Source organism: Miniopterus natalensis, chromosome 4 (assembly GCF_054644295.1).
Source record: "Miniopterus natalensis isolate mMinNat1 chromosome 4, mMinNat1.hap1, whole genome shotgun sequence".
Classification (NCBI taxonomy): Eukaryota; Metazoa; Chordata; class Mammalia; order Chiroptera; family Miniopteridae; genus Miniopterus; species Miniopterus natalensis.
The window spans coordinates 63,457,203-63,482,299 of record NC_142084.1 but is presented as its reverse complement, the minus strand read 5'-3'; the positions used below and the strand labels follow the sequence as shown (position 1 = coordinate 63,482,299).

At 41.4% G+C, this 25,097-nt stretch overlaps 2 protein-coding genes across 2 annotated transcripts; one reads left to right on the top strand and one right to left on the bottom strand.

The window, feature by feature from the left end:
* The first annotated feature begins 2,980 nt into the window (after positions 1 to 2,980).
* On the top strand, positions 2,981 to 7,590 carry ZNF77 (zinc finger protein 77). Its single transcript, XM_016209781.2, has 3 exons — positions 2,981 to 3,913; positions 4,953 to 5,142; positions 5,528 to 7,590. Exons 1-3 carry the CDS (start codon positions 3,778 to 3,780, stop codon positions 6,969 to 6,971), a joined length of 1,770 nt encoding a protein of 589 aa, XP_016065267.2. The 5' UTR covers positions 2,981 to 3,777; the 3' UTR covers positions 6,972 to 7,590.
* A 5,502-nt stretch (positions 7,591 to 13,092) lies between these two features.
* Positions 13,093 to 24,827, bottom strand: LOC107534614 (uncharacterized). The gene is made up of 4 exons (XM_016209782.2): positions 24,698 to 24,827; positions 16,646 to 16,772; positions 15,426 to 15,606; positions 13,093 to 15,020 (listed from the first exon to the last, which is right to left on the bottom strand). Exons 1-4 carry the CDS (start codon positions 24,698 to 24,700, stop codon positions 13,568 to 13,570), a joined length of 1,764 nt encoding a protein of 587 aa, XP_016065268.2. The 5' UTR covers positions 24,701 to 24,827; the 3' UTR covers positions 13,093 to 13,567.
* Positions 24,828 to 25,097: the final 270 nt, after the last annotated feature.

Here is a 25,097-nt window from a genome sequence, read left to right as displayed (position 1 = left end):
GCTGATGTCAAAGATGAATGCAAATTTTGTGAATTGTGACTCGTGATGCTTGGTTTGGCATCATCCACAGAGGTGCTAGAGTTAAGTGTGATTTGTGCAAACTGAGTAAGACTGTGGAGGTCAGAATTAGGAAATGAACCTTTGGATTTTACTGCTGGAGGGAAATCGATGAATTTGGGAGTTAATTTGAGTCAGAACTTAATGCTTACCTCCTTGGTGAGTGTTGAGGCCCTGGAGAGGGCATTGTTCCCACAGTGAGGAGGGAGAGCAGGGTTCGTGGAAGGGAGAGAGAGAGAAACATCAATATGAGACACATCATTGGTTGCCTCCCACTTGTACCCTGACCCGGCTGGGGATTGAACCCGGGACCCTTCAGTCTGTGGGCTGAAGCTCTAACCATTGAGCAAACCAGCTAGGGCGAGCCTGGTAATGTTTTCAAGATTTATTGATTTTTGTGGTTTATTGATATTTGTGCCATGGATCAGTGCTGTATTTAGTTATTTTTTCATCCTTACCCAAGGATATGGTCTAACTGATTTTTTTGTTTGAGGTAGTTTATTTTTACTTTTTATTCTATTTTTTTTAATCTTATTTTTGTTTAAAATATTACAGATGTCCCTTTTTCTCCCCAATGACCCATTCCACCCCGTCCCATCCCCCTCCCCAGACCCCCTCCCCACCATTGTCCATGTCCTTGGGTTGTGTATATATGCATATAAATTCTTTGGTTACTCTCTCCCCCTCCACCCATCCGCTCTCCTCCATCCCTCTGACATTTGTCAGTCTCATCTATGCTTCCATGTCACTGAATCTATTCTGTTCATCACTTTATTAAGTTCTTTAGATTCCACATATAAGCGAGATCATGTGATGTTTGTCTTTCTCTGCCTGGCTTATTTCACTTAGCATAATTTTCTCCAGGTCCATCCATACTGTCCCAAAGGGTATGAGATCCTTCTTCTTTACAGCTGCATAGTATTCCATGGTGTAAATATCCCACAGCTGTTTTATCCACTCATCTACTGATGGGCACTTGGGCTGTTTCCAGATCTTAGCTATTGTAAACTCTGATTGATTTTTAGAGAGAGAGGAAGGGGGGGGAGAGAGAGAGGCAGAAACATGGATGTGAGAGAGATACATTGATTGGTTGCCTCCCACACTAGCCCCAACAGGGGACAGGGATCCAACCTACAACCCAGGTATGGACCCTTGAACGGGGAATTGAACCTGTGACCCTTTGGTGCATGGGCCGATGCTTTAACCACTGAACTACACCAGCCATGGCTAACTTTTAAGTATAAAAATACAGTCTAACTTAACGATAAAAAGTATAGTTGTTAGGTGAAATTTTTCCCATTACTTAACATGACCAATGCCATCATTATGAAGTTAGCTGAGCACCAGTTCACCTTTGGATGAGTGAGTTTTTATCACCTGAAAGTAATGTTCTTGCATTGACAAGTGGGTCCATTAAGTTATTTACTTCTTTGGATTATACAGCTTTTAACAAGCACATGGCAGATGACTATAAGTCACCTATGTTAGCACCTACCTCTTCGCTATATACAAGGTGTTCCCCCAAAATGTATACTCAACTTTGAATGCTTATAAAATTAGTATTTGTTAACATACAGTTCATTTTCAAAATTTAAAAGTATCTATAGAAATGAATAATTTTTATTGTCAATGCCTGTTTTCAAACTGATTACTGTTCTGATCCAGGCACTGCTGATAACTGGAAGCAATGGAATTGCAAACATCAAGAATCATTTCGTTTGGTATTTGTGTGCCCTCAATTTGTTGACTGTTGCCAGTTTTGTACCGTAAACTTTATCTTTTATGTATCCCCATTAAAAAAAAAATCTAGTGGCACTTTAGGATAAATTTTCTTTGTTCATAGCTTAGTCTGGCTTCACTCATTATTTCAGAGCAGTTAAATCTGAAAACGAGTGAAAATTAAGTGAGTTATCAGAGTTAGAGTGTGTACACATTTTTTTTGGGACACCCTATATATATATCACACCTGCATCCTCTTCCTGCTGCAGGGATAAATTGTCTTGCTGCTGCCAACGACTCTGCTTCTGTCTGTAAGTTTCCTTAATAAACTCTTTGTTTAATGCTGGAGTTGTCAGCCTCTTTCCTTGGTCTTGTGGCACATAGGTAATACATAATGCAGTGACATAATCCTTTATTATCATTATCAAGTAATATGTATATTATTGTATGTGCTATATGTTTATATGACTGGTGGCACAGTAAATTTGTTTACAGCAGCATCACTGCAAACACATGAGCAATGTGTCGTGCTACGATGATGGCAAAAATAGGAATTTTCCAGCTCCATTATAATCTTATGGGACCATTTTCATATATGCAGTCCATCCTTGACTGAAATGTTATTTGGCACATGACTGCACTGGTTTTGTGTTGATGTTAGTTTTTGCTTCTCTTGGTTGTGTAGACACATAGGAGTGGAATTGCTGTGTTTTGTGGTAACCATGTTCATCATTTTGAGGATCTGCCAGGCTGTCTTCCAAAGTGGCTTCACAACTTTACTTCTCACAAGCTATATATGAGGGTTCTGACTTTCTCACATCTTCACCAGCGCTTGTCTGTCTGTCTGTCTTTATAGCCATTCTAGTAGTGTGAACAGATATCTGCTTTAGTTTTGACTTGCATTTTCCTGATGACAATGTCTAGAATCTTTTATGTGCTTATTGCCATATGAATTTCTCCTTTAGAGAAATATCTACTCACATTCTTTGCCCATTATTTAATTCTATTATTTATCTTTATCTTGTTGCCTTTTTAAAAAATTGTGGTCCTATGAGTTTTTCATATGTATTTATGTGTTGTGTCAGGTATGTGATTAGCAAATCCCAGGTGCAACCCTAGTTGAAGTAGTATTGCCTTTTCTATACCTGATGTAGTTGTGGTTTTTCGTTTGTTTTTTTGAGATTTTGAGAACATATTTTTTTAAAATCTCAATTCTTAAAATAATTGTTTGCTTTTTATTTTATTGGTGTGATGTCATCCAATATTGCTCTAAAATACACATTAGGTAGTTTTTTTCTCTGTGTTAAAGTGACCTTTGACTCTATTACCATTAGATCCCTCAGTGATCCTCTTTGTGGGACCATTTTTTCTCAATTTCTGGGCACTCGGTTGTTTATTTGTAAGGCCCTGTTGATTTGAAAATTTCTTCAGGAACCAGGTTCCCCTCTTACCCAACAGGTGTACCAGGCCCCAGGCTTGGTCTGCACCTATGCCCATCACCTCATTGTGGGAGGGGTTGTGTCTCTGCCTCTGTCAGATATGAGGGGACTAGACCAGACTGCAGAACACTGTTGACTTCCAAGGTGAGAGCCGCTTAGATCAAGCAGCACTGGAAATCTCAGTGTTCATGAGTTTGACATTCTGGTTCCAGGTCTTGGAGCTGACAAATAACTTTTGAGCAAGCCAAGTATTCAATCCCACATTATCTGAATGATGATTTCATTTTCAGTCTTTAACATACTCAGAATCTGCTATGTCTCAGTAAAAGCCATTCTTTATAATTACGTGTGTATAAGTTTATATCACTTGTTCTTGTACTTTGCTTCAAGGTTCCAAGTACACTCAAGTACACTGAGTGTACTGCATTTGATTTGCTTGCTTATTGTCATTTCCCAAAAAAGCATGAGCTCAGGAGTCCTAGGAATCGAGTTCCGTTCTGGCCTCCCCCATCCTCCTGCACATGTTGGTGAAGAGGTGCCTTATTGAAATAGAATATGTGGGATGTTTCAGGACACGGTGGTCTTTGCGGATGTGGCTGTGTACTTCACTCAGGAAGAGTGGGCTTTGCTGGATGGTGCTCAGCGGAAGCTCTACAGAGAAGTGATGTTGGAGACCTTCAGGAACCTGGCCTCAGTGGGTAAGGATGGCTTTATCCCTTACTTAGTCTCTTAGGGAAAAAGTATTTCTTACAATTGTTCTTTTTTATTGGGTCCAACGAAGGGCAGTATGTTGAAAAAAAGACAGATGCAATCCAAGCCTTCATGGAACCTAACCAGAGTCAAATATCTTTTCATGATTAAAAAGTTTTATATATTAAATTGACTTTTTATTTCTCTTGAACAAAAGTCTGACGCTCCCTTACATTTATAAGTGTGAGCATAGTCTCAGGTCCACTGTGGGGCAGTGAGAACAGCTTTATGGTTTTCACCCTTGAGACAGTTACACTGTGATTAATACATATTTGACATGGTCTTGCTACAATCCACACTATACATTATCACTGGCTATGACGCCCAAGTATGGGCCCTTCTCATAGATTGTTTGTTGCCCTCCACCCTCCATCATGAGCATCTTTTCTCCAGGTGCAGGGCATCAGCTGAACACACCATCTATTTCTTAATGGCAACTGGGGACTGTAAATAAAGGCTTCATCTAGGGCCTCTGTATCTGAGAACTCCAGAGAACAACCACCCTCAGGAGGAATAGATTCTGGATAAGAGACTGATATTTGGACAAATCCATTAGAAACGACTCAATCTGTGTTTGAGAAGAGTGACATTTTACATTTACCTGGCATTCCTGTTGGATTTTTTATGCATCTTCACTCACTTGGGAAGGCTTTCTGTATCTCCTCTTATAAAGGGAGTATTTGTGTGCATGCATTTTGCCCTGTTCCTCCCTACTTTGCATTTTTTATAATATTTATCTTTATTTGGTCTTTATCATTTTTATAGTATTTCTTAGTGATCAGAAAGCCATTTTGACTTACTTTTTCTATTATTGCCAAAGTCCCAAATAGCAAAGGTCCTTAGAGTTTTTCTTTGCTTACACATTTGTTCTTCCTTATAAAATTTGCTTACATCTTTGGATCAGTATATGAAAATAAATCCATACATTGTTCTTTTTTTTATGTCAACATTTCTTTCCCAGGAGATTTAATTGAATTATGCTATCAGTTGTTACAGATTGTTTCACTCAAGTTAAAACCCGTGCATCATGTCCTGGGCAGGATACTTTGGAGAATGAAATATCCAGTGAAGGGAAAATACTAAGATTCACAAGAAATGATTCCTGGTCTGTTTTTAGAGACAACTGTACAGTTTATAACATTGCAGATCAGCACCAACCCCAAGAGAGGCATTTGAGGTGAGTGGCACAGGGGAACAAGAAATCTCAGCAGAGTGTTAGACCAACTTGAAATTAAAGAAAAAGTACGAACCTAGCTAATCAATAGTATACTCAGAGAATTTTCATGAGACACTATTTTCATTAATGTGATGTAGATATTGAATATCTGAAACAGAATTTAGATGGAAACAATGATCAGGAAACCCCTGGATGGCCCTATTTTAGCTCAGCTAGAGCAATAAGCTTGTTTCATGATGGAACAATGCAGGCAGTGTCAAAAACATACGCATGCATTGAAAATGGTAAATATGTGGTCAAAATAATCATTAGCATCAACACTAATCATTAATAAAGAAATAGCATGATCATTAATCACTAATAGTGTGCTTCTTGTTTTGAACAGAAGTCATTTTGTGGAGAATCTCTGTGAAACTAATGAACGTATTCAATGTGGAGACACCCTGAACCGGATCACAGATCTTCCTGTGCATGAGAGACATCTGACTGGAGTTAAACACTATGAATGCACTAAGTGTGGAAAAGTCTTCACAGATTGTTCTTTCCTTAACAATCAGCAAAAATCTCTCACTGGACACAAGCCTCATCAATGTGAGGAATGTGGACAAGTCTGCAGGTGTGTCTCGTGCCTAAGTTCTCAGGTGGAAATGGACCTTGTGGAGAAACCCTATCAACGTCCGGATACTGGGAGGGCATCTAAGAGATATGTGAAGAGTCTCAGTAATAAAAATTCTATTGAGTGTAAGAAATGTGGAAAAGCTTTCACTTGCCACTCATCCTTTCGGGGACATGTGAGAGGTCAGTGTGGACAGAAAATCCACGTGTGCAAAGTATGTGGGAAAGCCTTTATGTATTACTTTTACCTTACAAGACATGTGAGAACTCACACTGGAGAGAAATCCTATGAGTGTAAGGCATGTGGGAAAGCTTTCGGTAGTCTGAAATACTTTAGAAGACATGTGAGAACACACAGTGGAGTGAAACCCTATGTATGTAAGGAGTGTGGGAAGGTCTACAGGTATCTCACAAATCTGCAAGAACATGAAAGAACACACAGTGGGGAGAGACCCTACGTATGTCAGCACTGTGGGAAAACCTTTAGTCGTCACTCGTCCCTTCGAGGGCATGTGAGAACACACAGTGGAGTGAAACCCTATGAATGTCAGCAGTGTGGGAAAGCTTTCAGGTTTCCTGCAAACCTTCAAGTACATGTGAGGACACACACAGGGGAGAGACCCTGTGAATGCCAGCACTGTGGGAAAGCATTTAGATATGCTGCATCCCTACGAGTACATGTGAGGACACACACTGGGGAAAGACCCTATGAATGTCAGCAGTGTGGGAAAGCCTTCACTAGTCACTCTTATCTTCAAAAACATGTGAGAACACATAGTGGGGAGAAATCCTATGAATGTAAGGAGTGTGGGAAAGCTTTTAGGCAACTTCAACATTTTCAAGGTCACATGAGAATACACAGTGGAGTGAAACCCTATGAATGTAAAGAATGTGGGAAATCCTACAGTTTTCTCTCATCCCTTCGAATACATGTGAGAATGCACAGTGGGGAGAGACCCTTTGAGTGTCAGCAATGTGGGAAAGCCTTTAGTCGTCTCTGCTCCCTTCAAGGGCATATGAGATCACACACTGGGGTGAAACCCTATGAATGTAAGGAGTGTGGGAAAACCTTCAGGTATCCTGACAACCTGCGAGTACATGTGAGGACACATACTGGGGAGAAACCTGATGAATGTCAGCACTGTGGGAAAGCATTCAGGTATCCCACATCCCTGCGAAAACATGTGAGAACACACAGTGAAAAGAATACCTGAATGTCAGCAATGTGGGAAAGCCTTCACGTATCTTGAATATCTACAGCATATGTGAGGACACATGATGGACAGAAACTCTGAACACAAGGACTGTGGGATGCCTTCATTCTTCTTTAAAATTTTGTTTTAAATGAGAGCAAACACTGGAGAGAAACTGGATGGAAAGAATGTGGAAAAGCCATCAGATGTAGCATTTCACTTATTTTGTACATGAAAACTCAGAGCTGGACTGAAATCTTTTAATTATAAATATGGTATTGCCTTTGTAAATAGTTCATCCTTAACAATGATTTCCAGTGTTTAATTTCTTTTTCTTTTAATGTATCTTTATTGACTTCAGAGAGAGGACAGGAGAGGGAGAGAGAGAGAGAGAAGCATCAATGATGAGAGAGTCATTGAGTGGCTGCCTCCTGCATGCCCCCAACTGGAAATTGAGCCCGCAACCCAGGCATGTGCCCTGACTGGGAATTGAACCCTGATCTCCTGGATCCTAGGTTGATGCTCAACCGCTGAGCCACGCCCAGCCAGGCCAGTGTATTAATTGCTGGTTCATGTTGTTGATATGAAAACTTGAGATAATAAATATTTCTCTATGTTCCTTCATTTGTACTACACATATTATCTTGGATTTTAAATAACTGTATAGTTGTATAAAACTTGTTCATTTCCATTACAGTTACATTGGACATAGGGGTATTAAGTGGTTTTTGTTGTTTTTTTCATAATTGAGTGATTTTTGTGTCAAATTTACAGTTGGGGAAACCAAGGCTCAGAGAGACAGTGACTTGCCAAATATCATACAACAGTTAAGAGTTGCTAGGGCTTCTCTTTTTTTGTTTTTTATCCTTACTTGAGATTTTTTTCCATTGCTTTTCATAGAGATTGGAAGGGAGAGAGAAACATCAATGTGAGAGACAGATCAATTGATTGCCTCCCGCACATGCCCTGACCAGGGCCAGGGATTGAGCCTGCAACTGAGGTACATGCCCTTGGCCAGAATTGAACCTGGGACCCTTCAGTCTGCAGGCCAACGCTCTAGCCATTGAGCCAAACCAGTTCAGGCTTTTTTTTTTTTTTAATGGCAAACTTTATTTGTAAATTCTGAGTGGTAAACATCTCTCTTTTATATTTTTCTTTTTACATTCAATATTATTTTGTATTAGTTTCAGGTTTAACAACAGTGGTTAGATTAAGTGTTTGTTTTTATTTTTTATATTTTTAATGTGAAATGATATAATTTTAGATGAAAAGTGTTTTGATTCCTATTTTCCATTATGTTCCTACTATGTGACCATGATATGAGACCTCTGTTGTTTAAATTTGTTCTCTGGTCCACTGCTGCAGATACTGGAGTTTCTTGACTTGATATCTACCCTTCCTTATTATTGAAACTTATATCTTTCACATTTGCTGCTAATGGATACCACATCTGTGTTCCTCACAGAAGTCAGTAACTGTGGCAAGATTGCCTCTAATTATGTTCATAATTTGACCTTTGCTCAGCATCCTTGATCTTAATTGGAAATTGGACATGATGCCTTGAGTTACAAAAAGAGACCTCATGGTGTGATAAGAAAGCTGGTGTCTAGATGATTGCATGTATTGTGTTGTCAGCGGGTAAGGTGGGAAGCTATATCCCATCTTCCTTCTGTTTGGGTCATGAGAAGAGGAAGATGCATGATGTTTGGAAATGAAGAAGACATGGCTCTCAGATCTTCTCTACTGTCAGGAGACAGAGATGTGGGAACCTAGTGGACACATGCTTCTGACTTCTGGCCTTGCTCATCTGGAACAGCCCCAACCGAACACATGATTGATGTTTGTTTTCTCCTAGGCAACAGATTCCACAGACATTTCCAGGAGCTCCCCCATCATGGACCCTGTTTGTTTTTTGTTTTGTTTTTTAGGTTTACATAGATCCTTGCATTTTCCTATGGCTCTTTGATGTCCAGGCCACTTCTTAAGGCTATGGAACTTAGCAATCTCTCATCCTGTCACCTCCTTCATTTCCAATGCCTCTCCTAATAACATGATTTTTGTAGGAAGTATCTTGTTTCTCTACTGGTAGATCTTTTTCCTGCCTCAACCCTGGCATATCTAATGCTGGAGCCACAAATACAGGAGACTTACCTCCCAGGCTACATTGTTCAGAGGCTGCACTGACCTTGCCTTTCTTGTTTCTGGATACTTCCATGGTTGAAATAAACATTTGTGAATACATTTAACAGTTTGTGGAAGTTTTCTCTTATAGCTGAATGCTCTCTAAATAGTAAGTCCAGTGTGTTTAATTATGTTCAATTTTTATAGGTGATTACCAAGTGTTGGTTTCATTTTTTTATATGTAATTCAAACTGCGTTTTTTTCCAAATGTAGTTTTCTACATTATTTCTTAGCTATTATTTAGGTTTTCAAGTCTGTTGCATACTGGCACATATTATGTTTTATGTTTCATTGAGAGTATATGTTATAAGTTATTCTTGTCATTGTTACCATTTTTTCATATGTATTCTGGGATAATAGTACTAAATACATATAGCTTTTTAAGTTTTTTCTGTTTTTTCCTTAATTTTTATGCAGCTCCAACAGTGTGGGAGGGGAAGTGGACATATATATATCTTCCCTAGTTGTCTGTGGAGAACTTGAACAAAGTGTTCTAGGTTAGGTGAACACTTTAGTTGTAGTGGGAATGAGTTAGGAGATGGAACTTCAGTTTATAGTGCCTTGAGTAAACTCTAATTTCTAGAAATGCTCCTTCTAAATGTATGTTTTCAAATAGCTCTTAGAGGTTTAATGGAAAAATTGATACCAGAATGGAAACATATTCCAGTCTTATATCTTGTTGCTAGTAATTTTGCTGCATATCCACAGGATAATTCTTCCTATGATGGATGGTAAATGATTGATAATGCTACTGCCCAGTGATGGTTCCTTATATTATTTCCACTGGATGAAATAATGGGCCTTGCTTTTCTCTTTTCACTCAGCTCACTATTGTTCTATCAATCTTTCCTTAGAAGACAAAGCTTAGTTTGTGTCTCTGTGTCAGATGGCCTCCAGTGATACTTCTCTGGCCACGTGCATTCTGGAAGTATTGTGTTTTCACTTACCTGGCTGTGGGATCTAAGTCTCAGATGGAATGTAAGGTGAATAGTCCCTGAGGGACTTGAGAGAGGAAATGGTCAGTAAAGATACCTATGCTGCCTGGCTGGTGTGGCTCAGCGGTTGAGCATTGACCTAGGGTTCGATTCCCGGTCAGGGCACATGCCCAGGTGGCGGGCTCAATCCCCAGAAGGGGGCATGCAGCAGGCAGTCAATCAATGACTCTCTCATCATTGATGTTTCTGTCTCTCTCCCTCTTCCCTCATCTCTCTGAAATCAGTACAGATATTAAAAAAGAAAAAAAAAGAAAAAAGATACCTGTGGTCAGCCCTGGCTGATGTGGCTCAGTTGGTTGGAGCACTGTCCTGTGCACCAGAACGTGGTGGGTCCGCTTGCTGGTCAGGGCACATACCCGGGTTACAAGTTTGATCCCCAGTTGTGGCACATGTGGAGGCAACCAATCGATGTTTCTCTCTCTTTCCTTAAAATCAATGAGCATGTGCTTGGGTGAGGATTGAAAAAAAAGGAAACTATCTTGTATTAGTTTGGGATGCTGGTGACTTCTGAAAGGGCATTAGCCAGTAGGATGTGGGATAAGGGTAGCCTCACTGTTTTATATGGGTTATGATGTCACATATTTATTTTATAGTATTTTTATCAAATACATGTTTTATGCATTTTTCTGTATTTACATTTTACAGTAAAATGTTATGGTAGCAATTAATGTAATCACTGTAATACCTCATTTTAAAAAATCTATATCTCAATAGAGGGAGCAAAAGCATTTTGTATTATTCAACATTCATCCATGATCAATTTGTTGATTTAGGGATAGATGAAAACTTACAAAATTTTGTGAAGGCCCTCTTCAAAAATAATGTTTATGAAAGCCTGGTTAGTGTTGGGCCATGCACCAAAGGGTTGCGAGTTTGATTCCTTGTCACAGACTCCACCTGGGTTGTGGTTCGCTCCCCCCCCCCCCCAGGGATTCGGGCACATGCAGGAGGCAACCAGTTGATGTATCTCTCTCACATTGATGTATCTCTTTCTCCCTCTTCCCCCCCTCCCTCCTTCCCTTCCACTCTCTGAAAAGCAATGGAAAAAATATCCTCAGGTGAGGATTAACCAAAAATGTTTATGAAAGAACATATATATATATACATATATATTTAACATTTTCTTGTTCAATAAAATTACACACAAAACAAGAATATGCATTACTCCAGTCTCCTTCAGCAGCTGACTAGGCATCTGAGTCAGTGCCATAAGAAATAGGTATTAGGTTAGTAAAGGAAGAAAAAAAGTAACGTGTCTTGTTTCAGAGCTGAAATAATTGTGTCTAGAACTTCAAAAGTATAAGGGGGTAACCAGCAGAAAAAATGATGAACAGGTTTTTAGGATATCAGCTTAACATAAAAATAAAGAGAATGTAACGTAAAAATTGTAAAATTATACTGAATAACATCACAGCTGACTAAAATAAATGTAAAGATGGGGCATATTCTAACAGGGCAATGTCACCATGATGTCAATACTTAACCAATAGCTGTATCATTTTCATAAAATTCCTTTAATACTACAATCCAGTTTTTTTGGAACTTCATGATCTCCACTTCTAAATTTTATAAATAAGAACACATTCAATAATAGCCATGCTTTTCTAAGTAATGAGGTGAAGGGGCTTATCATAAGTTGATACAACATCGATAACTGTTATGTTGGTAGCATAATTATGAAAGTATAGAAGTACAATACAAGTATAATGACATAGGGATGGATCATTAGCACTTAAAATGGAAACTCAGTTACCTTAAACATCATGGCCTTTCACATTAAAATATTATCTAGGGCATGGCTGGGCATGGCTCAGTGGTTGAGCATCAACCTAGGATCCAGGAGATCGTGGTTTAATTCCTGGTCAGGACACATGCCCGGGTTGTGGGCTCGATCCCCAGCAGGGGGCATGCAGGAGGCAGCCGATCAATGACTCTCATCATTGGTGTTTCTCTCTCTCCCCACCTCTCTCTGAAATCAATAAAGACATTAAAAAAAAAAGAAAAAAAAAGAATGCAACCGGGGAACTAAATTTCCTGCACTTATCAGCATTAACTGTATCAAGGCGGATGCAAGAAACAGACCTACCAATAGGAAAACAAGATGCCTGCTACTACAGATATCATGTAATTAGCAGGTGAGAGATGAAGGGGATGACAGGATGAGAGGTCTCTAAGAGAAAAAGCCTGACAAAGAGGCCTGATGGACATCAAAGAGCTACAGGAAAATGCAAGGATCTGTGTGAACCTGAAAACCAATGAGGGTCCATGATGAGGGAACTCATGTGAAAGTCTGTGGAATCAGTTGCCTAAGAGGGAATTAACATTAAACATGTGTTCAGCTGCAACTGTCTCAGATGGGCAGAGCCAGAAATCAGAAGAAAATGCTGAAACTCAAGCCCGCTTGTTCCCAAGCACCTCTGTCTCCTGACGGTATAGAAGATCTGAGTCATGGCTTCCTCACTTCTACCTTCCAACCTCATGCATCTTCCTTAATGCGTGAACTTTAACTCAGAACCATAAACTGAAGGACTCTGGGATATAGTTTCCCATCGTATGCAAGATGACAACACATCAGTGTTGTAAAACCATCTGGACATGACTTTTTATTGTAATGCCACAAGATCTCTTAGTAACTCAATGTATCCTATTCAACTTCCAAACAATATCAAGGCCAATAAGCAGACGTAAAATTATAAACATGATCAGACAAGACTGTCCCCCCACCCCCCAAGATTTTACAGCAATTACTAATTTCTGTGAGAAACACAGATGTGGTATTCGCTGCCAACAAACAATGTCAAAGATACATGTTTCAATCATAAAGACTGAGGCAGAGAATACATATGGAGTCAGAAAATTCTAGTATGTGTAACAGTAGACCAGAAAAAAAATTTCAACAATACAGGTCTCATGTCATGATCGCATACTAGAAACACAGTAAAAGTATGTCAACTTTTCATGTAAAATTATGTCAAGTTACACATGAAAAGAATACCTAACTTGTCACCTATCAAAAAGACATTGCATTAAAAATGAGACTAATTATATATAATTTTACAATTACTTAAACAAAATATATGTAGCACAGAAGATAGGGGATATAGGAGCCTAGTCATTGAATCTTCAATCAAGAACATGAACTAGAACTGAAATAGGATCCCTATTAATGAAGAGGCACTTACGAAGGCAAGAGCATATTTATAAGTTATAAGATTACTTTCTTGCTGAGTTTCCACATACTAAATAATTAAGACACTGAGGATTTTGGCATATTCTTTCCATTCATAAGGTTTTACTTTGCAGCGTGTATTCTCACATGTTCTCAAAGGCGGGGGTGAGAACTGATCCTTTCCCACACTCCTTGTATACTAGGGTTTCTCCCCAGTGTGCATTCTTGCATGTACTCAAAGGGAGGCATGATGAGGCTTTCCCACATTCCTCTTATTCACAGGGTTTGTCTTGACTGTGCTTCCTCATGTGTCGCTGCAGTGATGATGAATAACTGAAAGCTCTCCCACACTCCTTACATTCATAGGGTTTCTCCCCAGTGTGTGTTCTCAGATGTACTCGAAGATGAGAGTGAGAACTGAAGGCTTTTCCACACTCCTTACATTCATAGGGTTTCTCCCCAGTGTGCATTCTCACATGTACTCGAAGATGGGAGTGACAACTGAAAGCTTTTCCACACTCCTTACATTCATAGGGTTTCTCCCCAGTGTGTGTTCTTACATGTTCTCGAAGGTGGGAGTGACAACTAAAAGCTTTCCCACACTCCTTACATTCATAAGGTTTCTCCCCAGTGTGCATTTTCACATGAGTTTGAAGAGATGAATAATAAATGTAGGCATTCCCACACTTCTTACATTTATAGGGTTTCTCCCCAGTGTGCATTCTTGCATGTACTTGAAGGGAGGCTTGACATCTAAAGGCTTTCCCACACTCCTTACATTCATAGGGTTTCTGTGTAGTGTGTGTTCTCTTGTGTTCTCGCATGTGGGTGGAAATCCTGAATCTTTTCCCACACTCCTTACATTCATAGGGTCTGTCCTCACTGTGTGTTCTCACATGATTTTTAAAAGAGCTTGGCTGACTGAAGGCTTTCCCACACTCCTTACATACATAGGGTTTCTCCCCACTGTGAATTCTACCATGTACTTGAAGGTTGCAGCGATAACCGAAGGCTTTCCCACATTCCTTACACACATAGGGTTTCTCTCCAGAGTGGATTCTTGCATGTTCTTGTAGGGATGACAACCGCCTGAAGGCTTTTCCACACTGCTTACATTCATAGGGTTTCTCCCCACTCTGTGTTTCCATATGTCTTTGAAAAGAGGGATAACAACTGAAAGCCTTGCCACAGTGCTTACACACAGTAGCTTTCTCTCCAGTTTGAATTCTCACATGTTTTCTCAGGGATGAGGGAAACCTGAAGACTTTGCCACACTGCTTACATTCATAGGATTTACCTCCACTGTGTGTCCTTACATTATCTTGAAGGGAAGAGGAACAACTTAAAGCTTTTCCGCATTTCTCACACTCAAAAAGAATTTTTTTACTGCTCAAGTTGTTCATGTATCTCTTAGGTACACCCCCAGTATCCTGACATTGGTAGGGTTTCTTTACAGGGTCTGTTTCCACCTGAGTACCTAGGTGTGCGACACACCTGCAGGCTTGCTGATGTTCCCCACATGGGTGAGGCTTGTGTCCAGTTTGAGATCTTTCCTGATGCTGAAGGAAAGAACATTCCAGGAAGACTTTTCCAGATGTAGTGCATTCACTGGGGTGAAGTCCAGTCAAATCTGTCTCATGCACAGAGAGATTTGTAATTCGGTTCAGTGTGTGTCCACATTGATTAGCTTCATTAGTTCCACAGAGACCCTCCTGCAAATGATTTCTGTTCAAAATATTAAATACATGATTAGAAATGAATGATAAGTGATTTCTCTATTAATAATTGGTTGGTGATGTAAATGATTATTCTGACTATATACTTGCTATTTATAATGGCTACGTTTTTTGGCAACATCTGCATTTTTACATCATGGAAAAAACTTAATGCTCTGGCTGAGGTAAAATTAAGCCAAAACTTTTAGTGTTTCTTACATCTGAAATTTCCTCATCATTGCTTCCAACCGAATTCTGTATAGATGCTAAGTATCTACATCGCATTAGAAAAATGTTGTGTGTGAAAATTCTCCCAGTACATAATTATTTGGTGAGATTATTATAGTTTTAAAAATGTAAAGTTAGTTTAACACTATGCAGATATTCCCCTTCCTCCTGTGAAAGTGCGACTCACCCAAAAGGCATCTCCTGGGTTAGACGCTGATCTCCACTGTTATTAAGCAGCTGGTTCTCACCAAAAACTGACCAAAAATCATTTCTTGTAAGTCTTACTGTTTTCTCTTCAGTGAGTATTTCATTGTCCAAAATATTCTTCTGAGAACTAGAGTCACTGGTTTTAACTTGAGTGTAACAATCTGCAATAATTGGTAAAATACTTTAATTTCATGGAAATGAAATGGTGGAATAAAGAAAACAGACAATATGTGTATTTTCATAAACTGATCCAAAATATAAATAACTTTTATACGGATGAATTTACATGCGAACAAAATACCCAAAACAAATTAAAAAAAACCAGTGGACCTCAGCTTGTGGGACTGTAGCAAAAACAGGTAAAATGTATTAAAATGGCAGCCTGTCCACTAAGAACTACTTCAAAAGAGATGGAGATTGATGTTCAGATGAATATTATTTTGAAGAATGCAGTAGAAAGGAAATGGGCAAAATGTACATGCCCAAATTCTCCCTTTACACGAGGAAGAACAGAAAGTCTACCCAAGAGGTTAAGGGTGGATGAAAAGTCCAAAAGAAAGGCCAGGTAAATGATAAATGTCATCCTTTTCAAACGGAGATTGGGTCACGTTCTGATGGACATGTCCAAATATCATTCCCTCATCTAGAATGTGTTCCTCCCACTGGTTCCTGCTCTCCTTGTGTTGGCAAAGGGGCCCTGGATGAAGCCTTTCTTCAGGATCCCGGCCACGCTGGGAGATGAAACAGTGCAGGGCCGCTGCCCTGCTTGTGCACAACTCCCCGTCAGGGAGGGTGGAGGGCAGCGCACATCCCTTGAGACGGGCTGACAGTATAATCTTCAGCGTCAGTGACATTCAGTGTGAGTTCAATGGCAGCAAAATTACCACATCAAATGTGCATTAACCACAGTGTAACTTTCTCAAGGGGAAAACAATAAAGCTGCTCTCATGGTCCCAAAGTGACACTGGAAATGATGCTCACACATAAAATTAGGGAGCCTCAGGCTTTTGATCAAGAGTAATAGATTAATACATGAAACTGTTATCGTGGAAAAGCTATTTGACTCTAGGTAAGGTCCATGAATGCTTGACCTGTGTCCTTTTTTCAACATATTTTCATTCTTTAGCCCCAATAGAAAATAAAAGTTGTAAGAAACATGGCTTCTCTAAAATCCAAGGGAAATAATGAAGTCATACTTACACACCGAGGCCAGGCTCCTGCAGGTCTCCAGCATCACATCTCTGTAGAGCTTCCTCTGAGAATGATCCAGCAAAGCCCACTCTTCTGGGGTGAAGTTCACAGCCACATCCGCAAAGACCACTGAGTTCTGAAACACCCCACAGATTCTATTTCAAAAGGTATCTCTTCACCAACGCGTGTGGGAAAACAAGGGAGGCTGACAGTAAGGGACTTCAGTTCGATTCCTGGACTCCTGAGCTCACACTCTCAGGGGAAACGACAACAGGCAAGCAAACCAAATGCAGTACATTCAGTGATGGTAAGTACTTGAAATCTGGAAGCAAAGTGCAACAACTAATATGGACCTATCCACAGACAGTTGAAAAGAATAATTTTGACTGAGATAGAGCAGATTCTGGGGTAAGCTAAAGACTAAATATGGAAATCATCATTGAGACAACATGGAAAGGGATACTTGGGTTGCTCAAAAGTTATTTCCTTGTCAGCTCCAAGACCTGGAATCAGAATGTGAGGATTTTGTGAACACTGAGATTTCCAGTGCTGCTTGACCTGAACAACTCTCACCTTGAGTGTAGACAGCGTTAAGGAGCCTGGTCTAGAGCCCTCCTATCTGACAGATGGAGACAAGACCCCTCCCAAAATGGGAGTGATATTGTGGGCACGGACACAGGCCAGGGCCCGGTGCCTGGCATATTTGTCCGGTAAGAGGTAAAAATAACTCACAAGTCCATCAACTGGTTTGGAAAAGCAAATGTGGGACATTCACACAACAGAATATTATATGGAACTAAGAGGAATGAAATACTGATTCATGCCACCAAATCAATGGCCCTTAAGGACATTACCAAGCTTCACAAAAGACCACAGATAGTATGAAATCATATGCATGATATGTAAAGAAGAAGCCCCTCTACAGAAAAAGAAAGTAGATGAATGAATTTCCAGGAACCAGACGTGGGGGTGGAGGGACTAAAGGAGGAGTGACTAACAGTAGACATAGGTTTTCTTTGGGGTGATAAAAATGGCTCAAATGGGGGGGTACAATTCTGTACATATACGAAATACTGGTGCATTTTATACTTTTAACTGGTGAACTTTATAGTTTTTTAAAAAACATTTCAATTAAAGCCATTTAAAAATAGGTTTAGAGAAACTAAAATATATGCCTTAAACTAAAGGCAATTTTATTCATAAACAACAGAACTTGGGCAAATAAACAAACTTGTGAAAAAGAAATAAAATCACAGATAATTCTTAGATTGAGCAGTTTGAGGAGATTTTACAAAGTACTTATGGGATAAGATTTTGTACACTAAATGTAAAGTGTATTGTGACGCTCCAATTTCTCTGTGGGGGACAGAATACCACACCTCCACAAAGTAATTCTCAGAACACCAAGAACTCAACTCAATTCTCACACTATTTACTGGGAGATGGTTTCAGGTGCAGCAGGTTGATGGCTCAGTCCTAAGAGGCTGCGCATCCACCCCAGCCCCACTTCAGAGGCCAGTCTCAAGCCCAAGTTGCCAGCTGTGCTTAGGACTGCCTGCCTGTAAAAGTGGAGGTTCTCACGACCCCCTCTCCTTGAATCTGATGAATCTGCTGGACAGGCTCATAGAACTCACCGCAACTCAGTACTCCCTAGACCACTGGTTTAGTGTAAAAGGTTGTAACTCAGAACAGCAGGTGGAAGCGATGCACAGGCAAGGTATGGGGGCTGGGGGTGGAGTTCCCATGCCCTCCCCTGCGCACCCCTCTCCTCACATCTGCACATGCTCACCAACCCCAGAAGCTCTCCAGACCCTCTCCTTTGGGGTTTTACGGAGGCTTCCGAATATAGCCATGATTGGTTAAATCTTGGGTCATTGATAATTTAACTCAATCTCCAGCCTCTCTCCTCTCCCTAAAAGTCAGGTGGTGGGACTGAAACTTCCAACCCTCTATCACATATTGGCTCTACTGGCAACCAGCCCCATTTTCAGGTGTTGTCTAAAAGTCACCTCATTAACATAACCAACGACACTTTTTACCTATCTCAACTCTTTGGAAATTCTAAGGGTTTTGTGAGAGTGACTCAAGAACTGTAGACCAGGTCCAAATACTTATGACAAATGTATTTTGGTCATTCAAATGACCCAATATAATTTCTTATATCACAGTATCACAGTAAACCCCAGGTCTTCTAACACAGATTTCTTACAGCAAAACAATCATAAAGTCAAAAGATACTGACACATTATCAGGATCTCACTCAGTCATTACTATCTAGTCCATCATCATATCACATGAACATGTCTCTCAGAGTGAAGGCACTGAGATTTGCAGGCTTCCATTTCATTCTGTCAGGTTCAAAAAGCAGCCGTGGTCTCAGCAGCACCCAGCCTTACACTTTTGGACACCTGCTATGACTAGGAGAGGACATCACTTCTTGCTCTGAGCCGCTTTGCAGGTATTAATGTAGTACTGGATTTCCCTCATTACCTAACCCATTTATTCATTCCTTGCCCTCAGCTCTGATATCTCCTTCTCTTTATTCATATCCAAATTCTTTCACCACTGAGGGACAATGACAAATCTGTATATGTAACTCACCATGAAACAGCACATTAAACCAGGCAATACTGGTGCTGAAACATTATACCACAGGCGGAGTCCTTACATATTTTCCTGCCTCTCTCTCTCCAGTGCCCTGGGAGGAGCAGATTCCAGGCCTGCTGGCCTTCACTAAAATATTTCTCTTGGGCAGCTGGCTTTTAAAATTCACACTCAGACAAACTCATATTAAACTAAGTGAGATGTGGTATATGTCAGGCATAGAGCATGCGTGACTGGTGAATTCTAATAATGAAGTTGGCTCCATTTTTTAATGTGACCTGTGGTCTGAATGGCAACAGGTCTCCTAGCCCGATCCTCTTCCCCACCTGGATAGAGGCTCTCCTAAAGCTCAGAACCTGCCCTGATCTCCCCAGATTGCCAACTACTTTCTTAGCTTCATGGTACACGTGGCATCACCTGACATCCAAGCCCATTTTGGGTGTGGGTCTGGGGCGGTTCCAGCCCCAAAAGGACAACCATAAATAGAAGGGAATGTGGCTCTGGGGGAGACACAAGAGTCCAGTGTGGGAACTTTTGGGAAGATAAGCTTAAGATATTTCAATGCCTAAGACATCCAATAATGTTAGAAACATCTGTCATACCAGAAAACCATGAAGCCACCCATGTGACCACTAGCAGTAGAATAAAAAAATGAAAATGTTATAGTCCCACCAGGGAACACTGCAGAGCAACAATATTTATTACCTGCCATTCCATGCAATAAAACAAAACCGAACCAAAGAAAGCTGACACACAATCGGACACACACGACGACGCTGTGTGCATTCAAAAGAAAACGTGCAGAAATAAAATACACTGACTTAGGGGTGCACACACGTACAATTCACCCAGAGAGGGGGGCTGTCTGTGGGAGTCATTTCAAGTGGGGTGTCTGGTGTGAGGGTTTTGTCCAGGACTTGGCTTCGCCATCCTTACATGTATGTTCACTCAGGTTGTGTAGGTAGCTGTGCAGTTGCTTGTGCATTTTCTACATGCACTGCCTTTTACAATTAAACACTACAAAATCAATTATAATTTGTCACAATACCACCTTAAAGGAACAATGTCACAACATCTGAATAAATGAAGAAAAATATTTATGCTAGTCCACATGCAGCCACATGAGAACCGGTAGCAGTTTAGGAATGGGTGGGAACCTGCAGAGCCTAAGGGACACATTGAACAGAAATGTTCATTAAAGAACATACAAATGATGGAAAGTAAGACTCTTTTCCCCAAAATGAGGTAAAAGAAGTAGACCCCTCACTTCATTCCTAGTAGAGATCCCATCTAGAGCCAGAGAAAACATAAGAATTATAGCAGAACAAAAGGGATTCCTGTATTCTGAGGTCAAAGTATTATTGTGGAGGATCCGCACAAAAAACAGAAGATAAGCAGATACTACAATTTTTAGTGAGCTTCCAGAAGTCAAAAGCAATATAAAAATAATACCACAATTGATTTTGTATTACTAGCAGCTGCAGTTAAAAGAAAATTTTTTAAGTAACCTAGACTATATTTGTGAACCAAAGTCACCCCAATAAATTCAATAGAAAAAAAAAGATAACCTAGACTACTAAAATGAATTCAAATGAGAACCTTCAATTTATTACAAATTTTCTTTTAGTTTTAAAGTATGTCTGTGATATAACAGGATACACACACACACACACACACACACACACACACACATATACATATATACACTGAACACTGCCCCTAAGGCACAGAGGTCCTTAGGATCCTTATAATTACCTAAGCCATAAAAGCACTAGGAGCATCTTTTGCCCCAGGAGGAAACAACACACATTTTAACACACAGGGGATGAGAAACGGTTATCCACAGGGGACAATGAATGTCCTTATTGACTTCATGTAAAATAACCAACTTGATGCAGATTTAAATAGTAGGACACTTTCAGACCAAGTTAGAGTCAAGTGTTCTCTGACTTCCCAGTACAGAGAGTTTTCTTATATAAGGAAAAACAGAGTAAGTGATAAAGGAAGAAAATGACAAACTCATTTCTATTAGCACGGACTCCATTCACCAGCACAAAATAAAGAGAGTGAAAGATAAGCCACATTCCAGAGAAAATGTGTGTAGTATCTGCACACGAGAAGATTCCTGCTCAGAATATCTAAGAAAATATTAGAAATCAATGAACATAGATAGAAATTAATAAAATGAGACCAGATGACTGAAAACTGTTTCACTGAAGATGAAACACCACAAGCTCAGAGTCAGTGGTGATTAGTAAAAACCGTATGTCACCACAAGATCCTGGGCCACACGTTAGATAAACAAAAGTTAACTTAGGTAACTTGAGTGGTGGCAATCACGCAGGGAAAAAAGGTATGGGGAGAGGGTATCAATTCATACCCTCCACCATTTCCTAGTAAATTCAACCTTATCCATAATCTACAACTCCACAATTTGTCTCTTAAGTGTACAATCTCAAGATGCAATTTCCACTTGGAGATGAAAACAAGAACGCCTGTTGTCTATTTATTGACTAGTCAAAAATACTTAAAAGAACCCAGGCCACACAGCAGTGGGATGGGTGAGTAAACTGGGTGATGGAACCTCAGGCACCAGCACCTGTGAAACAGAAGTGGGGGTGGGGCGTGAGAATCACAGAGAAGCCTCTATGTAAAAATAATGGTCTATTGATGTTAACATTCACTTGCTGGAAATTTAAGAGGCAAAAGCAAACAACACACTGCTTGGAGATGATTAAGAAATAGTAAAGATATAAAAAATAACATACTCAGAACAGCAGTCATCCTGGCAGCAGGAGCAAGATGAGACACGGCAGAAGCACATGGAAGATGGGGTAAGGCTGACAACTGCCCAGGGTCAAGCTATTCACGTAGGCAGTGAGTGTACTATTTGTATTATTATTATTAAATGTTAATGCAAAAATCAAACCAACGGTTTAGATACGGCCCCAAGGCATCCACAGTACACCTCAGGACAAGCCGCTCTAGCCCATGTGCAGTGAGTCTCCCCTTCCCAGGCTCTGTAGCTTCTCTGGGCACCAACAGCTCCTTCTGGGTGGTTCTGGGGGCTGGAGGCCACCTCTAGAGGGAGGTGCCCAGTAAGACCCCACTGCACCTCCGTTTATCTCCCATGCAGGACCAACTTTGGGAGCAGCTTGTACCCACCCAGGGGAAGCATCTGCTTCAAGCATCATGGGTCACTTAAATGAGAAAAAAACTGCTCCAGTGTGTGAATGAGACCCCACAGAACCACTGCTTTCACCTGTGTTCCAGGATAAACTGGCAGGGGGAAATTCTAGGACACTATTATGGATTTAAACAACTGGAAACTGCGTATCTCAGAAAACAAGTGCCAGTTCATTATTACTGTCATGATAACAAATTGTAAATCAACTAATCAGAACTGAAACACATGTCAGTTTCACCGGTCACACTTCCATTAATCTCTAAAGACCAGCTATTAACAGGAAGTGGGACAGGATCACAAACTCTGCACCCTGAATAGAAAAGTTACTAAAATTTTTATAAATATATATCTATATACATATTTAATCCTTACTCAAGGATATTTTTTCCACTGATTTTTTAAAGAGAGTGGAAGGGAGGGAGGGAGAATGGGCAAGAGAAATATTGATATGAGAGAGACACATGGATTGGTTGCCTTCCCCCCGAGCCCAGACCCAGACCAGGGCCAGGGATCAAACCTGCAACCCAGGTATATGCCCTTGACCGGGAATGGAATTCGAGACCCTTCAGTGAGAGGGCTGACACTCTAACCACTGAGCCACACTGGCCAGGGCTTTATGAACATTTTAATCCATATCTCTACTCACCTCACATGAAAGTGTGGAACTTTTTGCATTTCCCCAAACTAATAATGGAGGACAACATATTTTCTGTATTGAGACATATTTCCTTAGGGCATCTCCTGTTCAGCTGGGAATAACATAAATCAGCAAGACAGGCCATAGGCTTGAGATACCACCCTCACTTAGGTGAAAAAAAGAAAAGCAGACAAAAAACTTCAGTCATTTTATCTCTGTTGAACCCTGAGACTGTTATAACAGAAAGCTCTCAGTGCTCACTGAGCTGGACACCTGTGTTCTTGGAAACATTGATGGAGGTGAAAGGAAACCTTCATCCATTTGCTCTGGAACAGGACACACTGCAAGAACCCCTCCTCTCCTTGCTTACCCATGACAAAGCTGGACAGAGAAACCAACCAAATCCCCATTCTGTGTCATCATTGATTAGATGAACTGCTTATCACCACTAACCAAGCATAGCAAATGCTTGTTGGCCAGACGTGGTTCAGCTTCCCCTCTTCTGCCAGACCACTGAACTTTAACCCACCTTCACCCAGCCAGGGGAGGGCCCGTACTGAGAACACACTGACCTGAGGACCTGCCATCTCAACCACACCTGGCCTTTCCTAGTTCTGTGAACTCCTCTCTATAAAAGCAAAACTCTTTTCGTCCAGCTCTTGAGACACTTGCAGATCACCCGGACAGAGAGTTTACCCTACAGCACAGTCCTGCCCCAAATGCGACCGTCTCTTCTCTCCCACCCTTTGCAACAGCTCTTTTAAATTAAAGTCTCTCCTTAAAAAGCTTGGATTTTTCATATTCCACAGCCTTGTCCAAGTATTCCCAATTTCTCTTTAAATATATTGATTTCAGAGAGAGGAAGGGAGAGGGAGAGAGAGAGGTGAAACAGTAATGATGAGAGAGTCGTCATTGATCGGCTGCCTCCTGCACGCCTCCTATCAGGGATTGAGCCAGCAAACCGGGCCTGTGCCCTGACCGGGAATCAACTGAGATCTCCTGGATCCCAGGTCGATGCTCAACCGCTGAGTCACGCCCGGCCAGGCTTTTTCTTTTTTCTTTTTTTTTTTTTAAACAATTTCCCATTTTTGCTCAGCCTTCTGTCCTCCCCACGGTACCTCGAGTTTGGAGCCCTCCCCACACACATCCCCTTCGCCCCCACCTGAACAAGCACTGAGGTGCAGAGCAAGCCCCTGCCGCCCTCCGCTGAGAATTCGCTCAGTATGCGGAGGGGGGTCCCGCCACACCGCCGGCCTGCTCACCCTCCTCACCCAGAAAAGCACTTTTCTGTCTGATTTGAAATGCCGGCATAGCTCCACGAGAGGAGCCTCGTCCCGATCCTACAGGCTCCCCCATCAGCCCCTGTGCACCCAATCATGGTGGTCCGTCCTCCATCAGTCCCCCAACCCGGCCGCAGAGTTGGGGGAGAAACCCTGGGACCCCACATGGAGATGGGACTGAACGCCGGGAACCCAGCCGGCAGGGGAAAAAGAGACGAGGGTCGGACCCCGGGAGAGGGGCTAGGGGGAGCCAGCGGAGGGACGCGGGAGAGCATCCCCGCAGTCACTTCCAGCCGGCTGCGGCCGGTCGAACCAGCCCCTCCCGGTCTCGAACCCCAACCCCACGCACTCACCATCCCGAGGCGAAGCTCCAGGCTCCCGGGGTCCCCCTCGCAGCCCCTCCTCCCAGGCAGGTGAGACGGCGAGCCAGTCACGTGGAGCCGCGAGGGGTAGGTAGAAACAAACGCGACCGCTCGCGAGAGCGGACCACGGCAGACTACCCGGGCTGCGAATGCACCCGCCCCCTAGTCTGATTGGACGGTTCTCCAAAGCCCCGCTTTCTGATTAGTCCGTGGACTCTAAATAAACCGTGGACTCTGATTGGACAGGTCTCGGGAACGCACAGAACCCTGATTGGACGGAAGGCAAGACCACCCCGTGGACCTTTTGTGCGCAGTTTCTTAGCCCCGCCCAGTAATCGAGGTTGTACTCCAGCCCCACGCCGTCTTCCCTGACAGGTCAGTTACAGTCCCC